Source organism: Carassius carassius, chromosome 15, assembly GCF_963082965.1.
Source record: "Carassius carassius chromosome 15, fCarCar2.1, whole genome shotgun sequence".
Taxonomy (NCBI): domain Eukaryota; kingdom Metazoa; phylum Chordata; class Actinopteri; order Cypriniformes; family Cyprinidae; genus Carassius; species Carassius carassius.
The window spans coordinates 31,199,091-31,223,489 of NC_081769.1; the positions used below are offsets into that span (position 1 = coordinate 31,199,091).

General features: G+C 33.3%; 1 protein-coding gene and 1 long non-coding RNA gene across 3 annotated transcripts in view; one reads left to right on the forward strand and one right to left on the reverse strand.

Annotated features, from left to right (window-relative positions):
* Window positions 1–24,399, reverse strand: part of LOC132158888 (CUB and sushi domain-containing protein 3-like) — a 254,569-nt gene that overhangs the window by 64,325 nt on the left and 165,845 nt on the right. For both annotated transcript variants that reach the window (XM_059568503.1, XM_059568502.1), the window contains exons 37-44: window positions 22,734–22,838; window positions 20,749–20,867; window positions 18,883–18,952; window positions 16,260–16,376; window positions 15,153–15,362; window positions 10,226–10,414; window positions 9,817–9,994; window positions 5,337–5,482 (exon numbers count right to left, since the gene is read on the reverse strand). In XM_059568503.1, the coding sequence (XP_059424486.1) occupies window positions 5,337–5,482; window positions 9,817–9,994; window positions 10,226–10,414; window positions 15,153–15,362; window positions 16,260–16,376; window positions 18,883–18,952; window positions 20,749–20,867; window positions 22,734–22,838 (1,134 nt within the window). The remainder of the gene's footprint in view (window positions 1–5,336; window positions 5,483–9,816; window positions 9,995–10,225; window positions 10,415–15,152; window positions 15,363–16,259; window positions 16,377–18,882; window positions 18,953–20,748; window positions 20,868–22,733; window positions 22,839–24,399) is intronic.
* On the forward strand, window positions 726–2,203 carry LOC132158889 (uncharacterized). The gene is made up of 3 exons (XR_009437720.1): window positions 726–761; window positions 1,536–1,606; window positions 2,073–2,203. It is a non-coding gene; the product is annotated as an uncharacterized LOC132158889 (long non-coding RNA).

A 24,399-nucleotide genomic window follows, 5' to 3' on the forward strand; every position in this document is an offset into this window, starting at 1 on the left:
AATTATAATCATTTTTAATGAGCTTGTCTATTTACAGTTTAACACTGCTGTTAATACCTGAAATACCTCAAGCACTTTGTTTACTTACACTGTAACAAATTTCTGTAGTTTTCACAGCATTATTACTGTAAAACGGGCAAATGCTTACTGTAAAACCTGTATACACCATGTTACTGTAGATCTGCAAAGCATCATGGTCAATTTTAAATGGCGGGAAAATTCTACAGTAAAAATATTTTTTCTGTGAATCACAATACAGCAATCACAATTTTTTCCAGCCATGGAAAGCTGAAAAGCTAGATTCCACACTTTCACTGGAATTTTAACTTCAGAAAGGTAACTTTGCTGATTTATTTCCACAGTTTACTCTAGTCAAGTTAACTATTTGTTCAACTAATTCATTATTTATTATTATTTTGTTCAAGAGTGCACTGAGAGAGAGAGAGGTAAAATAGCGGGACACTTCCTAGTAAACTCGTGTCTTGTGTTCATTTTATTACCAAAAAAAAAAAATTGTGCATAATTTTGATCGATTTTCTAATCTGGCACCATTCGATAACGTCATAAGTTTAGAGAAGGATAGCATTGTTGAATAAAAATTTAATTGGAATTAATTGATGTGTCTGTTGGTGCACTAGCCAGATTTTTCTCTGGCCAGATAATGTCAACTGTCTCCGCCGACACCGCGTGCGTGCGCGTGAAGCAGTGAAGCCAAGCCAGCCAACTCCAGAGTCCAGACTCGACAGAAAACGCAGTTAGAGGTAAGACTTTAGACATTTTTCATAGGTTCATCATTTTTCTGAACTTCATCGCAAGTCAAACCGCAGAAACGAGATTGTTGATAGTCTAATTTGAAGTGTCATTCCCGACATGTGGAAGCATATACTGTATAAAGATTTATCTTCTCTGGCAACATTAACGTACATTTATAACGTCTTCAGTTTGATTAAAGAGTAACGTTTAGTATTGTTCAATAACATTAATTTGAAATTGTGTATTTGATGTCTGTGCTGACACGGTAGCCATTTGAATAATCTCACTCGTATTTTTTTTTATTTTATTTTTTTGCTTGCTAACGTTGGCGCCTGAAGAATCAGACATTTAAGCGGGCCGATTCGAGAGTTTTATTCATTCGAGAGTTTTATTCATGATACGTGGAAGCATAATTATATACTCGCACTGTATTAAGATTTTTCGAGATCTTACTCGTATTTTTATTTACCATTTGGTTCATTTCTTGCAGCAAAGAGGCCTTAACAATCAATCCAGGTACATAAATTACATGAATTAGCATGTATACAATGTTTTTCAAATGCAAACAATGTTGTTTCTCTTCAGACACAATCCCTAGAAAGTGCACATAAAACGTGCAAACATTAAGACATTTTGTGCGTTGCAAACACATATGTACCGATATTCAAAACCTAAACCAGCTAACGTTAGATCTCAAAAGTGTGTATTGCCACACACTTTCTCTTATGAATATTGTACTTGTGATTTCTAAAAGTGTTTTTTCTGTATATTTTGTGTTACAGGAAACTTCCACCCAAGCAGACGTTGAGGCCCAGATTTCCCTGCCAAGCACTCTTAAGACTCATCATGCTCGGTAAGATCCCAGCACTACACATACACAATAGATCCCAATTTTAAGTATATATGTATATTAAGTATATTTGTATCGATTCACTGTGTGTGAACAAGGTTTTACGTCATTTTGCACTTAGATTCCAAAAATCTCTAGTTGTCACTGATCCAATAGAAAAAATAAGGTCAATGCATGTATAAAGGCAATATGCTTTCAAAACTTCATTTTAAAAGGTCACACTTACTCATCATGTGTAATCCATGTCTCCAGTATTCTGTTATATGATCAGGACTTTACAGACACCCAGATTTTTCTAAATGAAGTGCACAAATTCTGCACAGTGCATACATGTGCATACATGTGCAGGCTCACTACCTGGCTGTGCATTAGAGGATGTTATGAAAGTGAACTGTGTAGCAAAGTTTTTTTGCCAAACAGTAAACCATATCAGATTGAATGCTGTGCAATCTCAACTTAATTTTTTTAGGAGAGTCCATTCTGGGGGCAAATAGGTGGATGCTTTCCATCGAGGGCAGAGATCTCCAACCAAATCCAACTGAGTGACCGTTCCGAATTCACTTCTGCTCTGGCTGTGCTTTTTGCATCATACTATATATTTAACCAGAGGTAAGCACTTATTTGTTGTTGATATATTTTTGACTAGGAATGGGAACAAATATTTGAGTACTCATTCTTTGAGTACCTGATTAGTAAAATACTTCTCAAAGTGTTTATTTGGGTTTATATGGACTGTTGTGTAATTTTTAAACATCAAACTTTTATTTTAACTCACCATGCAAATAAAGTACTTGGTTTTTAGAGTACTTGACTTCTAAATTACTCAAAATTCCCATCTCTACTCTTCACACTTCCATTATTGTGCTCACTGTAATGAGCATATAAAATATCAAAACTTAAAATATTTATTTAAAAGACCATTTGTGAAGCTGTTTCATGACTAACGTCTATGAATGTTGCGATATGATTTTGTCAAAGTTTAGTAGACAGACAAATTGAAAGGTCGCGATGACCGAGATCACAGTCTTTGATGAATCGTGCAGCTCTCTTGTCTAATCTCTCTCTCAGCATCTAAGCAGGGAAAGACTTTTCAGTGTGTTCAGTCTCATGTCTCTTCTACATGTCCACTCTGGATGTTACGACACTTTAATACTCATAGATAACAACACATTTCATCCTCTCTTGGAACGAAAGTGGCTAACTTCTGTCAACCTCATCTACAAGCAAGGACATAAATTTTAGATTCTGTAAAAAAAATATTAATAAAACGATTTTAGAATCTATGCAATAGCTAGGTGAATCGATTTTTCTCTCCAGGCCCTAATATGTGTGTTTTAAGTAAGAGTTTTGGTTTATAGAGAAGTGGACATTGTATTACATGTTGTATTACACGTTAATTGGCTAAATTAAATGATCCAATCAAACTTTTATATATTGTCATCAACCCATCTGTCTTGCTTATAAACCTTTCCATTAATAATTAATTTCTTCCACTGCAGGGTAGAAGACTCCAGCCCAGGAAATTGACTAATTCAGGCCCGTTTCTGAAGAAAAATACAGTTCTGGGAGAAAAACAACATTCAGGGACCAAATTCTACTGTTTGAAATCCTGCTGTTTTTAAATAATTTAATTTGCCTTTTATACATTCTCATTTTAACCGAACATTTTAATACATTTGACCAGGATTGATTTGTATGTTCAGAAAAGTGTTGTTGTATACAAAACGAAATGAAATGTTAACAGAAAAATGTTTACCTATTGAAGATTTTTTTTTTGCTATGCTATTTTTATTTTATGAATTTAGAAATTAAAAGTGTGAAAAGTTATAAATAAATGTCTTCATTTTACAGTGCACAAAATGCTGTAATCCTTATTACAGTAGTAAAATATATGAGGCGATGAAACACAGTACTGTGATTATTACTGTAAAAAGTTTACAGTATTTTTAAAGTTACTGCAATTAAGTTTACAGTAAGCATACTGTAAAATGAACTACAGCAACTTACTAGCTAATTGCTGCCAGCAAGTTACTGTAAATTTCACAGAATTATTTTTACAGTGTAGTTTCTATCTTTGTCTATTGTTTTTATTTGTTATATACATATAATATTATTTAAATGGCAGAATGGAAAATATATTTTTACATTTTCTTAAGAAAAAATAAATAAATGATACTTGTTTATCCAACCTGCCAACACAGGATATAACACAGAATAAAACGAAGATTAATACATTTATAGTCCCAGTTCAGAGGTTAATAATAATAATAATAATAATAATAATAATAATAATAATAATAATAATAAATATATTATTTTATTGTGATATTATTTATATGTAAAAATTTAATTAGCAGCTTTATATATATAAATATATATATATATATATATATATATATATATATAGGTAAGATGCAGCAAACCCTCTCAGTATCATAAAATCATAAAGATTCACCAGCTACCGAAGGGCTAAATGACCTCTATATTGTCCAAAGCCAACACCAACAAACAAAAACACATTTCATTTAGAATTCATCATTGGGGAAACACAGGAACACTCAGAAACACTCAGAACACTGAGAGACTCAGCTCTTACTATGCTAACACATTAAAGCCATTTTAAAATGGAGAATGGGCATTTTGGCAGCTCTGGGACCATGACTATCTAGTTTTATTCACTTTTAAAATTCTAATCAGCTTTGTGCTTTGCAGAATTTGACATAACTTCCTTATGCTGTATCGGTTTATTGGTGAACTACAAAAGCATCAGCAGAAAATATACTAACGCAGATATTAGCGTCCTTAATTAAATAACGGTCTCCCATCACAATTGCAAAATAGATTAGAGAAAACCGATGGGGTTCAAAGGTCATCCGTTGTGTTTAGATGCTATTTCCACTGTTAAAAGCTATTCCATGACCTAGTGATCCGCTTACATAGGTCGAATAACAAAGCATCATACACAAAGATTATTGCAACTGGAAACATTTTAAAGCAGCATTGCATGTATCTTTGGTAAAAAGTGAAATAAATTCAAGATTGTGGATAAGTCGGGAGGTATTTACATCAAAAACATACTTGTGATTCAATTGAAACCAAAAAGGACTGTAAACACTGAAGCCATTACTAATTAAAACCAATGCAATTTTATGCTCGAGTATTGTGTTGGATGCTAAATGCGAATACATTTTTTTCAGTCTCCATACGAAGAGCGCATCTGTTTTGTATGATGCACACTATATAGAGCATATCAAATCATCACTTATGAGGTTCCATAACAGCTAGGATGCTGCCTTAGAAGCCGAATGCATATGTTTCCACACCTGCTCATTCAGAAATGGCTGTTATTACGGATGATGGAAGTTTCCAAACACATTACAGCGCCATCGGAATGTGCCAGCTGCAATAATCGAAGCCATTTTCCAAAGAAACAAGTAATGCAATTTCTAGCCCTTGCAGTAAAACAAAAAACAAGGGGCCAGAAAGCAGCAACGTGACATGCTAAACAGGCATTCGAAAGCACACAATCCAGAAGGTTCCTAATGCAATTTCATGCCACAGTTTGGGTTGAATGTATGTACGTTCATGGCTCGCCTCAGCGTACGTACGGCATAAGTAACACGTTCTGTGGGCGTGAGGGAATAAGCCTGGATAATCAAGCTGACAATAAACAACTATAAGCGAACTAAGCCGTCGTGAAAGAGGAAGCAAAACTGCGCAAGATTCTGCTCACCATGGTAACGCATAAGGAAGAATCCGCTGGTGCTGAAGTCGCTGTGGAACTTGAGCAGGATGCGATTGGACGTGCTGGAAACGGCCTCCTGAGGCGAGCTGCCACTGAATTGACCAATCTGTGGGGATGTTTGGTCAGGGCCGTCCCTAAGGGAGACAGTAGATCTGTTCAAGCCCAGATATGACACATTAAAAACCTTCTTTGACTTCTTCTGTTTGCTGATATAATACTCTCCACAAATCGCTCTCCCACGTCTGGCGGGTGCGTGTCGGGATCTTATAAAGCATGTTTATGAAACCAGGACATCAGACGTCTCTTCTGAATAAACAGGCTGAATGGTGACTTATACAGTCAATTCAAAGCAATCAAAATGAGCTTGCTTCTCAAGTTAAAAATCTGTTACAGCATTATTTACAGAAATCTTTTATATAACGTTGTTCATAATAACGTCTCATTTAGTTTGTGCAAAAAACTGTTTCTATTAAGGTTATGCAAAATACTTTTGCTAGATAATGAATGTGCATTCGTTATGATCACTTGCAGCAATTTTCAGTATTTGACAACACTGATACTAATCGAAACAGAACAAAACTTGAACTAAATTGAGGTGGTTAATGACTCTATAGATAATGTCTTATAAAGAGCAGCTTTAGAGCTGAATCAGTTTAATTTAATGAATCATATTTGATGATTTTTGCAACATCAACATCACCATTAAACTGAGTTGAGATACAGTAATTAACCACAGGTGCCCAGACTTTTTTTAATACAAAGTGCCAAAAACTTGATTTGAGGGTTGTGGGCCAAAACTAAATGTTGCATTACACCCAAGTATATCCAAGCATTTTCAAAGATGAAAATTATATATATATACATATATACATATATACATACATATATATATATACATATATATACATACATATATATATATACATATATATACATACATATATATATATATATATATATATATATATATATATATATATATATATAGATATTAGGGGTGTAACGATACGCGTATTCGTATTGAACCGTTCGGTACGAGGCTTTCGGTTCGGTACGCATTATGGACCGAACGGTTCGTTGGACTAATTAATTATATTTGGAAAATAAAAAAAAATTGTGAAATATAATGATATGCGTTCAACAAGGTAGCCCAATAACCCAAAAGACGTAACAGGCAATGCCCCTGACACCCCCGAAGAAGAAAAAAACACCAACTTATATGTTTATGTTAGGCTACTCAGTCAGGCGCTCGCTCACTCAGTACGCGCTGAAGGCTCGTTGCAAAATGGCCAATGTGTTTAACAGACCAGAAATAGAAGATCCTCCAATAACCAACAGGTCTGGTGTTTGGGTGCACTTTGGATCCCCCGTAAGCTATAATGGTGATGGCAAGAGAGTGGTGGATAAAAAAAATCAATGATATGTCTCATCTAGGGTACACCAGCGGGAATACAAAAAAAAAAAAAAAACACCAGCGGGAATACTTGAAACATGTCAACTCATTTACGCCGACATCACCTTAGTGTGTCAGTATCTGGGAAAAGACGGAAAAAAGGAGAACCATACATGCAACAAACTATCCCCGCAGCATTTAGACAGACATTTCCAACGGATTCAAACAGGGCAAAAGACATCACCACGGCGTTTGGTAGGCTACATTTACGTTATAGCCGCGGATATGAGACCTTACTATTTACCATTGATTCTACCACCACCATTATAGCGTTACACTCTGTAGTGGAAAACGTAGGTTTTAAGAACATGCTTATTGTAATTGAGCCCCGTTACAATATTCCTTCATGAGCCCATTTCAGACAGACCGTAATTCCTGCTTTGTTCCAAAAAACATAAGCCCTATAGAGAACCAATTGAGTAAAAACACACTCAATATAAAGAGTTATAGAGTTCCATATAAAAAGTTACATCTGTATTTGTTCATAACTACTACAATAATATAACATTTTCATTTTTTTTTTTTATAAGGAGCTGTTTTTGTTTTATACAGTATGCTGCTAAGAAAACACCATAGAAGATGGGTAAAGAATAGCTCCATCATTGTTCAATGTAAAAAATACTTTGTTAGTTTTAATAAATAAAACATTTTTTAAAAATCAAGGAAATTTATCTACCAATTTTTTCTTTTTGCTGTATCTAAAACGTACCGAACCGTACCGAACCGAACCGTGACACCAGTGTATTGTATCGAACCGAACCGTGAATTTTGTGAACCGTTACACCCCTAATATATATATATATATATATATATATATATATATATATATATATATATATATATATACACACACAGACACACACACACACATATATATATATATATATATATATATATATATATGTATATGTATGTATGTATGCATGTATATATATATATATATATATATATATATATATATATATATATATATATATATATATATATATATATATATATATATATATATATATATATATATATATATACACATATACATATAATTCTACAGTTTTAACAAATTTGTAATTTTAACAAATTGAAACCATTAGACAATTGCCATGTTGAAATAATATGCTTTATTTATTTTGTAACGTGTGTGTTTGTGTATATATATATATATATATATATATATATATATATATATATATATATATATATATATATATGTATATATATTTATTTATATGTATGTATATATGTATATATATATTTATGTGTATGTATATATATATATATATATATTTACACATACACATATATACATATACACACACACACGTTACAAAATAAATAAAGCATATTATTTCAACATGGCAATTGTCTAATGGTTTCAATTTGTCAAAATTAAAAATTTGTTAAAACTGTAGAATTAAATAATTTCATTTTTTAAACATTTAGATTATTTGAATTAAATTCACTTATATTGTTTATAATACAGTTTGTATATATATATATATGGGACACATTTTGGCATCTCTGGCATAAACTCATCTTCTATGGTCAGTTTTCACTTTCAGATGATCTACTGTTATGACAGAGAAACTGTTTGAAGACGATTTTGATGAACGTTTTGTATATGTGCATATGTGTCCTCCTTGCACCAAATTTAATCTTACTCAACAAATTTAGCTCCCTTGCTCTGACCCTGGATATTAAACAGGCTGGTTTTGCTATAGTACCTTGAAGACCTCTGTATGTAAATTACTTTGCATGACAAATGAGTAACAATTGCATTGAGCTTTGAATATGCATTGATATGTAAAACGTGGGAGGTCATACATTATTGTGTTTATGATTTTTGAATGAGTGGGGAATGACTTATACAAAGTACATCAATCGGTTACATTTCAGAAAAGCAAGAAAAATCTAATTGTCCATGACGTGAACATAAGCTTCTACATTTTGCTTTCAGACCAGCCGCTTGGCACTTCAGCATTAATGTTCAGTGAAGGAGGAAATATATGGAAGTTGGAAAAGCACAAGAGAAATGTGTGAAACTAAACAGATAGAAAACTAAAATAAAGTGTTACGGAAGCCTCAGCTTAGCAGTTAGCACAAATGCATTTTTCATGGACAAGGACAAACTCCCTGGTGGAGTGCTTGACAAATCATTTTGATAAATCCAAAACTAGAAATAGGCAGATCATCGATTTGACTTCATCCAAAACAAAGATGAAAATAAACTTGCAATAATATTACAACTACTACTACTATCACTACTAATTATAATAACACTATATTATTATATAACACTGTGCAAGTTTATTTTTTATCTTGGTTTTGTCCAACAAGTTCCATTATTATTATTATTATTATGTAATGGTTAATAATTACATTGGAAAGTAACTATTATTATCATTACTATTATTATTATTATAATTAATACTTTTACACAATAATAATAATATTATTATTAATAATAATAATAATTATTATTATTATTAGTTATCAAAAATGTAGTACATATAAAATATTGTTAATCACTGGATATTTAAAAACAATCAGTGAATCAATCAATAAAGGGTTACTATAATTATTCATTTAAAATGTAAACATTTAAGAATTTAGAAAGAAAGAAAGAAAGAAAGAAAGAAAGAAAGAAAGAAAGAAAGAAAGAAAGAAAGAAAGAAAGAAAGAAAAAGAAAGAAATTGTGCAGTTTTTTTTCAGTCTAATGGTTTTAGTCTAAATTATTTTCATTGTTACAGAATCTATCTATCTATCAAGAAAAGCAATTAGGAATTTGATTAAAATAGTTAATGCATGTTGATGATTAGTCTCTGAAACAAAAATAATTGGCATCAGTAAAAAATAATAATAATAATAATAGTAATAATGAATAAATATAAACATTTTTGTCAATCTATTTCCTAAAGCCAATGTTATTTTGTGAGCATAGCACTGGTGTTGTTATATGACACCAGATGCAAGTCTTTAGGTGAGAAGTTCTTATAAAACGCTCGCAGAAGTCCTACCAGATGGTGATGTAGTCATAGATGGGCTCTGTGTTGAGCACGGTGAAGTTGATGTGGATGCCGTTGCCTGGAGGTACTCGGATGCTCCATATGCAGTCTTTAAGATTGGGGTAGTCAGCCGGGTGGCCCGGAGAGTAGATGGTCCCATTGAGGGCCGTGATATTACCACCGCAAAGTGCTGACGGAGGACATATAAAATCAAAACACAATCAGCAATTTTATGGAGAATTGCAATGCCTTACATAGAGCTGCAACAAGCAATAATGCAGTGACAAAAAGGTGATACGCTTTAAGTTCACCGCTAAAGTCTTGTCTCCATATATGGTCCAAATTTTCCCCTGAACATCTCATAGAATCTACAAAACATGACAGTTTAATTAAAAGCTGGTTTTCTGTATGGGCTCTGTACCTTCACAGCGAGGCACAGGGTGGTTCCAGTTGCGGCTGATGCCATGCAGACACGTGAGCGACGCTTCGCCCAGCAGGGTGTACCCCGGCAGACACTGGAACGAGATGGTCATGCCCACTCCAAAATCACTGCCAATCACCACCCCGTTCCGAAAGGGCCGCGGATCCGGACACCTCTGCAGTTCGTACGCTGAGAGATCACAGAGCAGAAGGCCATAAAGAACACCAGTGTCCATCAGTGTTGTTATGGATAACTAAAAGTATTAAAAATAGCTTAATGCAAAAACTTTTTTTAATAAAGGCCAACATAAAATATTAGATTAAATGGAATTTCTTAGTATAGAATTTATAAAGTAGTATAGTATAATTTTTTTATGTTTATGTAAATAAAGATTATATTTAATATACTCAAGTGGATGTAATAAACTCTGCTAAAACTGAAATAAAAATAAATGAAAGCTATAGAAACACAAAAAGACAAGCACATAAAATTACTAAAAATAAAATAAATTAAAAAAACTGAAAAGACAGAGCTAAATGCTAATTCAATATATTTATACATCCTATAATATATTTATTTATAATTATATTTTATTTATAATTATATAAATAATACTAAAGTAACACTGTCAATCCAGTCAAAGAAATTACAAAGCATACAAATATACCAGTGTTCATTTTGACTGCAAATTTTGATTTAGTTTCAGTCATCATTTTTTTATGAAAATGCTGTTTAGTTTTAGTAAAATTTTAGTCAACTGAATTGATTTAGTTTTAATCTAGTTGGACTAAAGGACTGGATCACTTCCCAAATTGTCCCTACCTAACATTTTAGTCCCATGTTTATTAATTGACGAAAATGTCAATGTATTTTTGTCATAGTTTTTGTCACTCAAAATGAGTGTTGATTCTGTTATGGTCTCATTTTCATTGGTAAATAAATACAAATAATAATAAAAGAAAATGTTGTTGATGAAAATTAAGAAAAAAATTGTTCATCAAGGAAATTAATACTAATACCAATGATGGCAAGTTAAAAAAAAAAAAAAAAATCTAAATTCAGCTTCAAGATACTTTAAAAATGATAAAATATGTAAAAATATTAAATGAAAAACTAATGAAAATTTGAAATGTGTTGCCTTTAAAACTACAAGGTAACTGAAATAAGTTTAAGTACTAAAACTGCTAAACCTGAAACAGAAATTAATTAAAGCCATATAGAACTTTATAGAAAAACTCAAAAACTAATAAAAATTACAAAAGCACACAGCAGTAACGAAAACTAAAATATAAATACTAAATAGTATACTACACTGAAATGACAAATTACACAGTGAATAAAAAGCAACAATGTACCCATAATACCTATTTTGATCATGCAGGAACTTTAAAAAGTTCTCCTAATAGCTTAAAGGTGCCATGTGTAAAAATTGAGGTAAAAATATCCAAAAAATGACCTACACGCATCAAAAGAATGAGAAGAAATAAGGGCGATGATGTCATTAAAAAAATGTCAAGTTATAGTGCTGCAGAGATATCTACCTTAATTAGCATTAGCATTACTAGCCACGGCCCGACAGGTGTCGTAATACCAGTTTCGGCCATGGGAGGCGGTATGCGGGCAACATAACCACCAGCCAACCTGCAATACACGAATAACTCGCACGGCTTGTGGGCATACCTGAACCTGATGTCAATCGTGTGGAAAGTACAGCCCACTACTTCATTTCAGTTCAGGGAAGAGAGCGGAAGGATGACTTAAGCCCTTGGCAAGAGACCCCTACCACCACCACCCGCTACAGGGAAAAAAAACCACGCTCGGAATCACAAATCAAATCCGATAAGAAAAGGAGCCGAACCAGAGTAAACATCGGCACTGCTTTCCATCGCTGGAGACAACTGATGGACTTGAAAGAAATGAGGTTCGACTCCGAACTTGCAACATTTCTTTTGGATTGGTAAGTAAGATGCTGTTAGTATTTCGCTAGAAATTTGTTTTATATGTTTGCGTATTTTTTTCGGGAAGTTATAACATAGAAATGTATCGAAGGCTGTTCGATAAACATGCTAATGTTAGCGATGGCTAACCGTAGCTGCGTTTGATAATTAGCTAGCTATAACTTACCCACAGATCCGATCCGGTTTTCACCTGTTAAAAAATCACCTAATGCTGTAAACATTCAGAGAGTCCTATCAGCCCTATTGACCTCTTAACGTTGATAAAAAAAACACTGATTGATCGATATTCTGTATGAGGAATACATTTTGGTCATTTGTAGCCTACTGTATCTTTCAACAGTGTTCGTGTTTTTTTTTACTATAGTAGAGATGATCGGTTTACGTGCGCTAGGGATCTAGGGAACATTTACAAGTGCCAAAACGGTATTGTTTGAATTGCATAATAAAATTGGCAGAATCTGATATTTTTTTATATCATAACTAACCTGCTCTGTCTAGTCTGTTGGTCTCCGTGTCCTCTTTGCTTCGTGGTTTTTCTGTGCGTGAGAAAATTGATGTGTGGCGTGAAAGCATGTGAAAAGAGTCAATTGCGTGTGTCTCACGGTGAATGCTTGAGAGTTGGCAGCTCTGGTTACGTTGGTTGGCGCTAGCTTGGTCAACATCAGCTGTCTGATGTTGACCAATGATGTTGACAGAATGCTGTCTGTCAAATTAATTTAATTCAAATAATGTGTATATACAACTCAAAATGTAAAATGAACAAAACGAATATGAACATATTCACTGGTAAAGGTGAAGGGGAGTAGCTTGAAGATGTCATGTTTTAAAATCACTTGACATCACCCAACGTTCCTCTGGAGGCAAAACGTCCTCTTAGGCTTCGGCTATGGCTCTAGGGTTGTTGTGAAGGTAGGGGCGGAGCATAGAGACTATGCAGTTTCTCGTTTGTTACTCTAGAGTAGACCAATTCACTTTATTGAGGCATACTGCCCCCATCTGGTATGGAATGTGGAGTATGACTTGATTTTTTTGCCAGACATGACACATGGCACCTTTAAAGCTGCTTCAGAAATTAAAATCTAAAATAGTTTACTAAACTTATTGTCTATGAAGTGGCAAATGCTTAGACAATAAATGTGTATAATATAAGGAAATCATCAAAATAACTTGGCGTAAGTTATTTACGGAACATAAACAATCTGAACAATTCATCCAAAAATGTTTAATGTCTAAACTTAGTAGTCTGACCACACACACACAATAACAACAACAGAAGCAGGAAATATTTTGTGACTAATATTGAAAAGCAAGGTCCTTTCTGTGCTGTGTCAAAGGAAGCGGTTTCACTGAGGATGAGAGCTTCTATTTTTTACTTCAATAACCCAAAGACATTCTCAAGGGACGAGGAACATCTCACTGTTCGGGAATCATAAAGTCAGTACTGACAGATTCCTGCTGTGTAAACCAGAAAGGCACAAGGGGTGGAATATAAAAATAGACTTGAAAACACAATACAGTTGCTTCTGAGCGGTTCTTGGGGCATTGCCATGTGCAGTTAGGGTTTTCTAGGTTACTGCCAGTTGAAAACTGGACAATTATTTAGCAAAAGCAAAAGCAAACCTCTCCACATCAGCAAGGTGCACAAATTCATGTCCGTGGCACAAATGGTTACATACTAAAAATGTAAAAAAAAAAAAACTTTTTATATAGTTGTGGTACCCTAGAGATAACATCATTAGTAACCTCACAGAACAAACCACCAATGACAAACTTCACATATGACACAGCAAAATGGTGCATCTTAATTAAAAGACACTGATGTTAACTCATTTATAGTAATGCACTACCATTAGAAAGTTTGGAATAACTACATTTGTTTTATGCTTTTGAAATTAAGTCTAGGCAACAATTGATCAAAAATGTAGTAAAACAGCAATATTGTTAATATTATTACCATTTATTTATTGTTTGTTTGCTTGTAATATATTTCAAATTTGAATTAATTCCTGTGACTCAAAAGTTCGGGGTAAATAATGACAAAAGAACATTAAATTACTAAAACTAAATTGAAAACTGAAAACACAGAAATAAATGCCAATTCAATATATTTATACATCTTATAATAGTATATAAATAATTATAAAGTACTGTTAATAAAGTCAAAGAAATCTCAAAATCAAAGCATCCAAATGAACCCATTATACTGTATCTAGTTTACTGAAAATGACCATTTTATTATGCAGGAAATTCAAAAGGCCCTTCCACAGCTTCAAGCTGCTTTTAAAATAATAAAATATATTCAAATAGATATATATAAAAAAAAATATTAAAAAAGCTAAAATACAACTGTTCAAAAATTGTGACACTGAATACTGGAATAACGATACTGAAAATCCAGCTTTGCATCACAGAAATAAATTCCATTTTAAAATATATTTAAATAGAAAACAGTTATTTTAACATTTCTAATATTATTTCATAATATTTTATTAACATATCTTTTGAAAAACATTTTTACAAATCTTAATTATTCCAAAGTGTAGACCAGTAGTGTATCATTTTTAATTCTGGTATTTTATAGCTGGTTTTTAATTAGCATGCTGAGCTTTAGCTGTTTGCAGGGTTAAATCCTTTCAGAAAAGCTGGGTCTTTAAATGTATCCTCTTTAAAGCACCAGAGCAACAGCTGTACACATTCCTAAAACCAGCCTAATTATACAGGGCTTTCGGGTTAAGACCAATCAGTCATTCAGGCAGCCCACCAACTAGCACACTTTGGAAAGATGTAGTTTTGCATTTGGAGCTGCACTAGCCTGAACGTGGATGTTACCGAGATCCACTGACTTGAACTGAACTCAAAAAGAACAATTGGTTATATTGCCTATCCTGTTATTGTGAGAAAGGATCCAATGGTGTGTGTCCGTATCGACAGGGAAAGTAATGGCCGTGGGCACGTCTAATCCGTCTTACCCTTGTAGGTGATGTGGAAACCGGGTTTGTTCTGCGAGTAGTCGCTGTGAAAGAAGAAGCTGGTCTCGTGGGTCGTGCTGAAGAAAGATTCTGGAACAACGGGCCCACTGAACCTATCGATCACCGAGCCCGAGTCCAGGGTCCCGCTACGGACTTCAAGATAGTCGTGCACAGCTTCCGTGGAGAAGTTGAGGAACTGTAGGTGAATCCCTGGATCATAAACAATAGGAGGAGAGACACAGTACATTTTAACAATGAGATACCTGAAGGTAAACTTGGAAAGTTCAAACAAAACAATCCATGACTTGCAGCTTCAAGAAACACAATATTCCAATTATAAATCATTGCTATTCAATTACTTTTTTATATAGCAAAAATAAGCCTTACATCTTGCAAAAATTAAATTTGCTTTGTCTCATAATCTTTTATTTACTTTTCATTGACTACCATTTTTGCCTAAGATGTTTTTCCCTTCCAAAGTAGAAATACGTATAGAAATAACACAATAGCTCACATACGGTAAGAGTACTGCGGTCTTCAATGAATGTGGATAACACCAATGTTATTTTAATGTCATTGATATACTATTATTTTTAATTAATTTTATTTTTAGATTTTATAGTTTTCCATTTGAAAGTTTTAGTAATTATATATATATATATATATATATATATATATATATATATTTAATGTCTATTTACTTTTTTATTTCAGTTTTAGTTTTTATTTTAGTACTTCTACTTAAACTAAATGAAAACTACAAATGTGCATAGCAACTAACATTTCTTATATTTTATTTAATTTGATGTTTCTTTTAAGTAACACATTTTTTTTTATGGATTTGGTTTTAGTTTACGATGATGTCATCTGAGATCCTTTGGTCTTGGGAGAATTTATTGAGAAATATTTGAGTTCTTAATAAGATAACTGGATGTTCATGAACTCTAGAGGAAACACATGAGGTGAGCTTACTGAGGTCTTTTTCTTCGGGAGAAACATCTAAGACAGGAGATTTTACATTTAATCTCATTCTGTCTAGAGATATAAATTAAATCTTATTTGGGGAAAAAGAAGAAAAATGGAACTCAAAAGTTACAGGATACAGACCAAATCCAACAGGAAGTTTAACTGTCCAGTTGCAGTCAAGTCCACTGGGGTAATTTCCAGGAAAGCCGGGACTTAGGATGACTCCATTCAGGTCCGACAGGAATCCGCCGCACTCAGCTTAAAAGACAAGAGTCAGTGAAGACGGCATGCACAGAATACTGTACCTCATACCGGTAACAATAAAAAAATGATCAAACAGATATTCATCAAGTCCAAACTCCATTATGGAATCTAGTGATATGCAAAATAAACTAATTTGCACATATAAGAAAGCCCTGTGTTCTTGGTACTTATAAACAAAAATGCAATGATGTGCAATAAGAAATACTTTCAAATGCCAATGGAATAAATGTGCTGCATTCATTTTGAGGTTGGGAGAAAATGATACATGGGTTATGTTTTCTCATAATGACTTTTTAAATTAACACCACCAGAACTCAATGGGACCAAAAGGCCAATATTGAAGCATGTAAGACTGACGTATAGTCCCTTGATTTTACTTCAGAGTGTGTGCATATCCCCCTGTGCGCTTAATTGTGTTTGCATTCTTCTTATTGGCAAACGTGTAATGAATGGCCTCTTGGACTCGCTGTGTCCATTTACGGTACTTTAGAACAGCAGTTGAAATGTCAATAGAGAACATTGAATCTTCTATTTACACTGCAGTAGCCCGGATCAATTAAACTTCAAGTGTCACTCTTCAGCCACAGCCGTGGCTTGTGCTACATTCTAAATTAGATTCAGCTTTACTTTTCTTTCCAAATTAAATTCCTGAATTTAAGGAAGAAGAACTGAAATTGAAAGAAATTTGTATAAAAACATGGCTGGTATGAAACAGTGGCTACAACAAAATCAAATTAGAAGAATAGTATAAATTCAAAAATAATTTCATCTGAGCTTAACAAATTCAATTTTAGAATTTAAGGAAGTAGACTCTAATTGGAATGACATTTGAATAAAAAAACACAATGCTTAACTATCATATTACGATGCACTGTTGAAGAAACTTATTGACATCAAGCAGGTGGTGGAGTTATGACTTCTGCTACTGTTAATCAGTTTGAGATCAAATTAGTCTTAGATTATTGCTGAAAAAAAATAAACATGGAATCTGAGAACTGCTTCGCTACTTTTGTTCTCTGATATATTGTGGGTTTCCACTTGGTACTAAAGTAGACTTATACACACCCTTCATAAAGATGTTTTGATTCTCTTAAACTAAAAGACGTTAATGAAATTTGTATATGCATGAAATGAAAGATATAGATTTCAATACAAGATAGCTTCCTTGTTTCTTTCAAGTGCATGATCTATTTAAAGTCAATATGTAACAAGACCAACAAGTTTGCAAATGTTCATCGGAGCTTCCATTAGTAACATTTCTATATTCCATGGTTGTTATGAAACAGCTGCTACACGCAAATCAAATCAAATGAAATGGAACAAATTCAAGATTGTAAATTCAATTGAGGATTAACTTTTAAATCTTAATTCAATTCCTAAATTTAGGGAAGTAGAATTAAAATGCAATGAAATTTGAATTTTGAAATTGATGAAATGAAAATGGAATGGCATTTTAATTTGGAAATTAATCAAATGAAAATGAAACTAAAATGGAATTCTATTTTAATTTTGAAATTAAATTAAAATGGATTTAAAATAGAATTAAATTTTGAAGTGAATAAATAAATGTATATAATGTTATAATTAACTCAATTGCAAAAATATTAGATGATATAAATAATGAATGTGTGAATTTGCAGCAATACTGTAGAAATTTCTGTTGATATGCAATTGATATTTTTTTATTATTTTGGATACAGGTGAAAGACCTACCCCCAACCCCCCCCATTGATTAACTTAAAATCTTCAAAATAGAGCCAAACAACAACCTATTATTAACACATTCAAATTTTCAAGGTCATAGTTCAAATAACTATTGATGAATCTGTGAAAACTTTACCTTATGAAAATACAACTATTCATTATTAGTTCATTTTAGCTCAGGTCCAGTAAATAATGACCTTTATAGTACTGAACATCACTTTTTATGTTTTAATGTTTTAATGATACTAAAGATCTACCCACATTTGCATACATTTACAGCCATATCTAGTCAGAGAAGTAAACTTGCGCAGTTGTTTTGCATTGTCACGCAGGCCGCTTAACCCGAGGTCCTGCAGCGTCTGTCACTGCTATTAGCAGACTGTAAGTCGCTCTGGATGAACAGCATTAGCTAGATGGCCAGTAACTCATGAGCGATGGTGTTATAGCCGCGAGGAATCATGAGACATGGAAGAAGGGTTTAAGGCTAATAGATTTCAACAAAAGAGAAAATGAAAAAAAATATTCGACTGAACAGGACCTCAAAGATCTAGCCTGAAGAAAGCTTTTTCATAGTCCATCTGATTAAATAGAGCTCTAACAGACCACGGCTCGGTGATGAAACAGCTGCTACATTGAAATCAAATAAGATGAAACGGTAAAAACTCCTCAGCTAACAGGAACATAAGGTGGTTGCGAGACACTAATTTGAAGAATTGCGATAACGGAGAAGTAAAGCAATGGTAATGCTCTCATTGAAAAGGCCAAACGGGGAGAAATGACTGCAAATAAAACATACCAAGACAAAGGGGCGCTGGGTAGTTCCATCTTCTGACAGGCCCCGGCATGCAGGTTATATATGCACTTCCCTGCAACGAGTGGAAATGAAGAAAGATATTGACTTTTCCAAGAAGCTCTCACCAATTCTGAAGGAAGATGAATCACTCATAGGAAATGTATCATTCAACGTGCACTTCCACGTATGACATGAGGGCAAAAATAACAAAGCCTTGGTACTGTGAATGAATCGAATAAAACGCACAGAGGAACAGAAAATCAAACACTGAACTTTAAGGTGCTTCTTCAGCTATGGACACCTTAGTACTTTTCTTATTTCTTTTTTGTTTTTGTTTTTAGAAAAACTTTATAAGTTTGTCTATTACCATCAGTATACATACATCCTTTTTGTTTTCTTGCCTGAAATATAATGAACTCATGTGGCGGAAGTGATATTTTAAACACGCTGCAGCTAATGTCATATAGCATGCATTTTATGCATTCTAAATATACACAGTATTTTCATACTCTTTGGATTATTTTTCAAAACAGAAATTACACTGTGTACATGATTTAACAGCTATTGTTTCATGCATTCTAAATGCACACACAACTAAATAATATTTAAATATTTTTTGCATAATTAACTTACAGTTTATATACGGTTTTTGCTAATTTCTCATTTTGAAAATTACAGCTACATAGACTGCTACACATTTCATGCATTCTTAATACACACAACTACATGTTTTTCAGTTTTTGGATCAAATTACAAAATAACAGCTGACATTTTAAACATGCTAAGGCTCGTTTCAGAGCTATTGTTTCATGCATTAAAAATAAACTAAACTAAATAATACTTTTCCACACTTTTTTGCATAATTTTACCACAAGCAGCAACAAAAAATGTATTTTAAATATGCTAAGGCTAATTTCATAACTAGCATTTAATGCATTCTACATACACTCAAATAAATATTATTCACATTCAAAGATTCACACTTCTTGACAAAAAGTAGCTACAAAAATGACATTTTGAACACGCAAAGGCTAATTTCATGGCTAGTACTTCTGCATTCCAAATAAACACCCCAAAATATTTATTTGCAAACGTTTCATATAATTTAATTTTGAACATGCTAAGCACATGCACCCTAAAACACACAAATAATGATTCCACACTTGCATAATTTTACAAAAAAAAAGAATGGAAATGACAGAAAAATGCATCACAAATGCACCTTTTCCTTTCCACACATCATGTGAATCATATTGAATCTCAAGCTTTTCAATGACAGTTAACCTCTGAAAAAGAATAAATAACTTGGAGAACAATTTGGGAAAAACAAGGTAGAGAACTAACAGAAAGTTGTAATCTTTTTTACATAAATAAACAAACAAACCGAAAACAGTAAAATGCTAAATTGTTTAGATTTTCATAATTTAAAAAATATCTCAATTCATATTTTATGATGCTTTTTGCTATTTTACATTTTGCTATTTTAAGATCAGAAGTCTGGGTGTGGTACAAAAGTAAAAACAATCACATCTACACACAAAAGACATTTGAAAAGTAGCAAAAATAAACATGATTCATAGGAAAAAAGACATTTTAATGCGCCCTTCAAAAAGAAAAACAAAAAGTTAAACTAAAAATCACCCTCTGGGACATACAAGTGCTCGTAATTGAACAAATGCCATTTGATTGAATGTCACTCTTCTGAAAACAAGTCACCTGTTTAACGCACTGCCAATTACCGAAGCAACAATGGCGAATTGCCAAAATGAGCAGCCAAAAAGCTTTTTAGAACGAGTGCAAAAGTCTGTGAGCATTTGAAGCTGATAGCGCTAAGCTATCACTGCCATATTATCATATGAAATCACCCACCTTTAGAGTGTATCCTTGTTCACAGTGGAACGAGACAACATCACCCACGAAGTAGCGGTCGCCCACTTTCACACCGTTGCTGGGGGTTTGAGGTTCTGGGCAGGAGTCCAAACCTATTGCTTAGGACACATGAAACTCTCTTCATTTGTCAGAATGTGACTGTTCCCCAACACAAATGGAAATTGATTTGCGTTTACACTGCGAGATGCAAAGGAGCCCCGTGAGAGAAATGAGTCATGACAAATGTTGCGTGATTCATGTTGCAGTTAAATTCAATTCATTTGTGGTTGCCTGTGGCAGGGCTCCGAAACGTTCTTTGTCAGCCGAACCACTTGGACAAAAGATTTTCTTGAAGTACACCCTCAGATTTTCAGTTAATATCTAAAACCACGTTCACACATTCTCAGTTTTTGGTTAATGGTCAAATGACATGCAGGAAAACGAATAAAAGAATCATAATGTTTATGTTTATATATGTATAAAATAAAGACAACTTTTACAAGTGTTTTATTTAAACTTTTTTTATTAGTTACTATAAGTTCCCCTATAATGGGTTATGAAAAGTTCAAATTTTGGTTTTGGGAGTCCTTAACAACAGGTTGACATGCATACAAGGTCAGAAAACACTTTCATTGTCTTATAATATGCATTTATTTTTACCTTACTTGCTCAACGACCCCCAAACGATTTTTAAACCCCCCTTTTGCGTGACACTAATCTGTGGTGATTGGTCCAATTGATCTCATTTTTATTACATCTTGCCTGTAATGGCTGATAAAGCAGTGTTTGTGAGCACAGTGCTGTTTTGTGTACAGCGTTACCAGGAAAAAGCTATTTTTACCACTGCAAAAGCGGCATGTAGTGGCAAAGATTTAATTAGCATTTTCATTCAGACCGACCTGGACAGACCAACAAGTGGGCGGGCAATATGCTAATGATTCATGTTGATGTCAACAGGAAATGGCTTGGGATTCATTTTAAAAATGACTCGTGAGTCGACTCTTCTTTTTGAGAGACAATATCTTTATACACTGTGCACTTTCAGATTTAAAACTTTGCAGGATGTTAGAGCTGTGTTACACACTGCATGAAAGATCATTTTCAAAAATCCATAATAGGGGCACTTTAAATCTCTTATTGACAGTTCAGCCTTGTCAGAAATGTATATTTTGATTATTTTGGTATATATTGTGATTGCAATTTGAACTGCGATATAATGGTAAACATTACATCTAATAAGATAATGTCTAATGCTGCTGCTGAAATATCCAGATACCACCAGTGATATTAATAATAACAATAACTATAATACAATTGTATTCATATTAGATCTACAGTAATTATAAAACATTATGAGAGAATATACTATTGTAATAACTGTAATTTTTAATATTTTTTTTTTGATAATTCTAATAATTTAATTTTACACAGAATTATGAGAACTATGAATTTTTTTTTCTGAAAAAAGGAAAATGTATATAAACAAAAAAAAAGGTAATGGCAACTTTCTATCTCACAATTCTGACCTTTTTGCTGCAGTTGTTTATATTGCAGACTATAATTCAGACTTTTTCTCACAATTCTGAGAAAGAAAGAAAAAATCTGAATTGCTAATATAAACTCAGAATTGTGTGATATAAACTCACAATAAAAATAAAACATCTCTCACAATTCAGATTTTTTTTCTTTCAAGTATTAGTTTATATATCACATTATATTTGACTTTTCTTCAGATTTGTTTTCTCAAAATTAAAAGTTTAAATCTCCTAATTTTGCGCTTATGTCTCACGATTCTGTTTTATTTTTTTCCCCTTCACAATTTGGAATTTGTTCTCAGAAAAAAATCTGAATTGTGAGATATAATCTCAGGATTGAAATGAAACAATTATAACAATTATAATTGTTAAATAAAGTCACTTTCATATTTAACTTCCATAGGAAACCGTGCTTTGCGTTCTCACCGCAGAGGTGAACAGTCATCATACCTGTATATTCCAGGTGAAAACCAGCTCCAGAAATGCTCATGTCAGTCTGAAAGGTGAGGAACAGGTTGTTGGATGTGCTGTTCAGCAGGGGTGGAATCGTGGTCCCTAAAGGAATTAGCATCAGAAAATAATTAGCGTTTGCTTGACATAACAGTGCATTGTTTCGTACAGGTGCAGTCAATCCTGCTGGGATTTTCACATTCCTTCACGAGGCTTCTATGCTTGTCATTCAGCTCTGTCACGTATGTCAGCGCTTTATCTAGTCGCCGGGTCGACAGATGAAGTGGCGTCGCCACTAAAGTTGGGTCACACCTCGCTGCCGTCCACCTAATCATTGCGACATTACAGCTGCACACACAACAAGACAGATCAGACCTATTGCAGTTTTGTCAACCTGCGGTGACCTCCATCAAGCAGAGCGATGCTCTGTAGCAACTCTGGAGTCTAGATGATGGGCTATTTGTCGAGCGGTTGCTGACGTTCAGTGCTAAAGAGGTTGTGACGAATAGAGGCAGGCATTACACTTGCAGTCTTAACCGCAGGGGAATTTAGACCGATGTGGTCCCATATTTCCCACACGAAGAGCATCTCAGCATATTTTGTCTGCAGCCATTCCACCTTCTTTATGCACGAGGCGTCTCCATCCCATAACTTCCTTTAATCTTTCATTTGTCCTCCGAGCAGATTAAACGTCAAACTGTCAACAATATTTAATGCTTTGTCTGAGAGGGATGGCTCCCGCTATAAGGTCACCGAATATTTATTTAGCTTTGTGTGGCTGACGTGATGCTTGCGCCCGGTTGAGGGGATACGCTGGCAAACAATTTAAATCTGTCTTTCACTTCTGAGGGCTCTTTCGATCTGAGTCACTTGCGCTACACTGATATCATTCTGTCTTCTACTTTAAAGAGAAAACAAAAAGTCTGTAAAACTCTATATCAAGAGGAAAAAAGGCCTTTCCGATAGATAGATAGATAGATAGATAGATAGATAGATAGATAGATAGATAGATAGATAGATAGATAGATAGATAGATAGATAGATAGATAGTAAAAAGTAAACATGGCACACACAACCCCAAACAAAACCTTCAAAAAAAAGCCTTTTCTGAACCAAAAGATATGGTAACTAACAGAAAGAATAAAATTAAATAAATAAACATATACACAAAAAAATAAAATAAAACCTTTGAGAGGACATCATGGCAAATAATTAAAATCACTTTATCATATTTAATCACCTTAATTTCTGAGGGCTCCTGAGAAAAAATTATAAAAATTATGTAAAAAGTAAAATAACCAAAAAGTGCATAACCACTAACAGATTACAAAAATAAAACAAAAAATTAAATGCAAAGAAAAAAAAGTCTATAAAAAGTCTACACCAAAAGTTAAAAAAATAAAAATAAATACATTAATAAATAAATAGATTGTGGCATATAGTTAAAACCTGTCTTTCACTTCTGAGGGCTCTGTGAAAAAAGAAAAAAAAACCAACAACAACATTGCAAAAAGTTAATATAAAAAATGTATAAAAATAAACTAAAATAAAAAATAAATTAAACTCTAAAATAAAATAAATATATTTAGGAAAATAGATAAAACCTGTCTTTCACTTCTGAGGTCTCTGCGAAAAAAGATATGGAAAAGATATGAAAACATAAGAT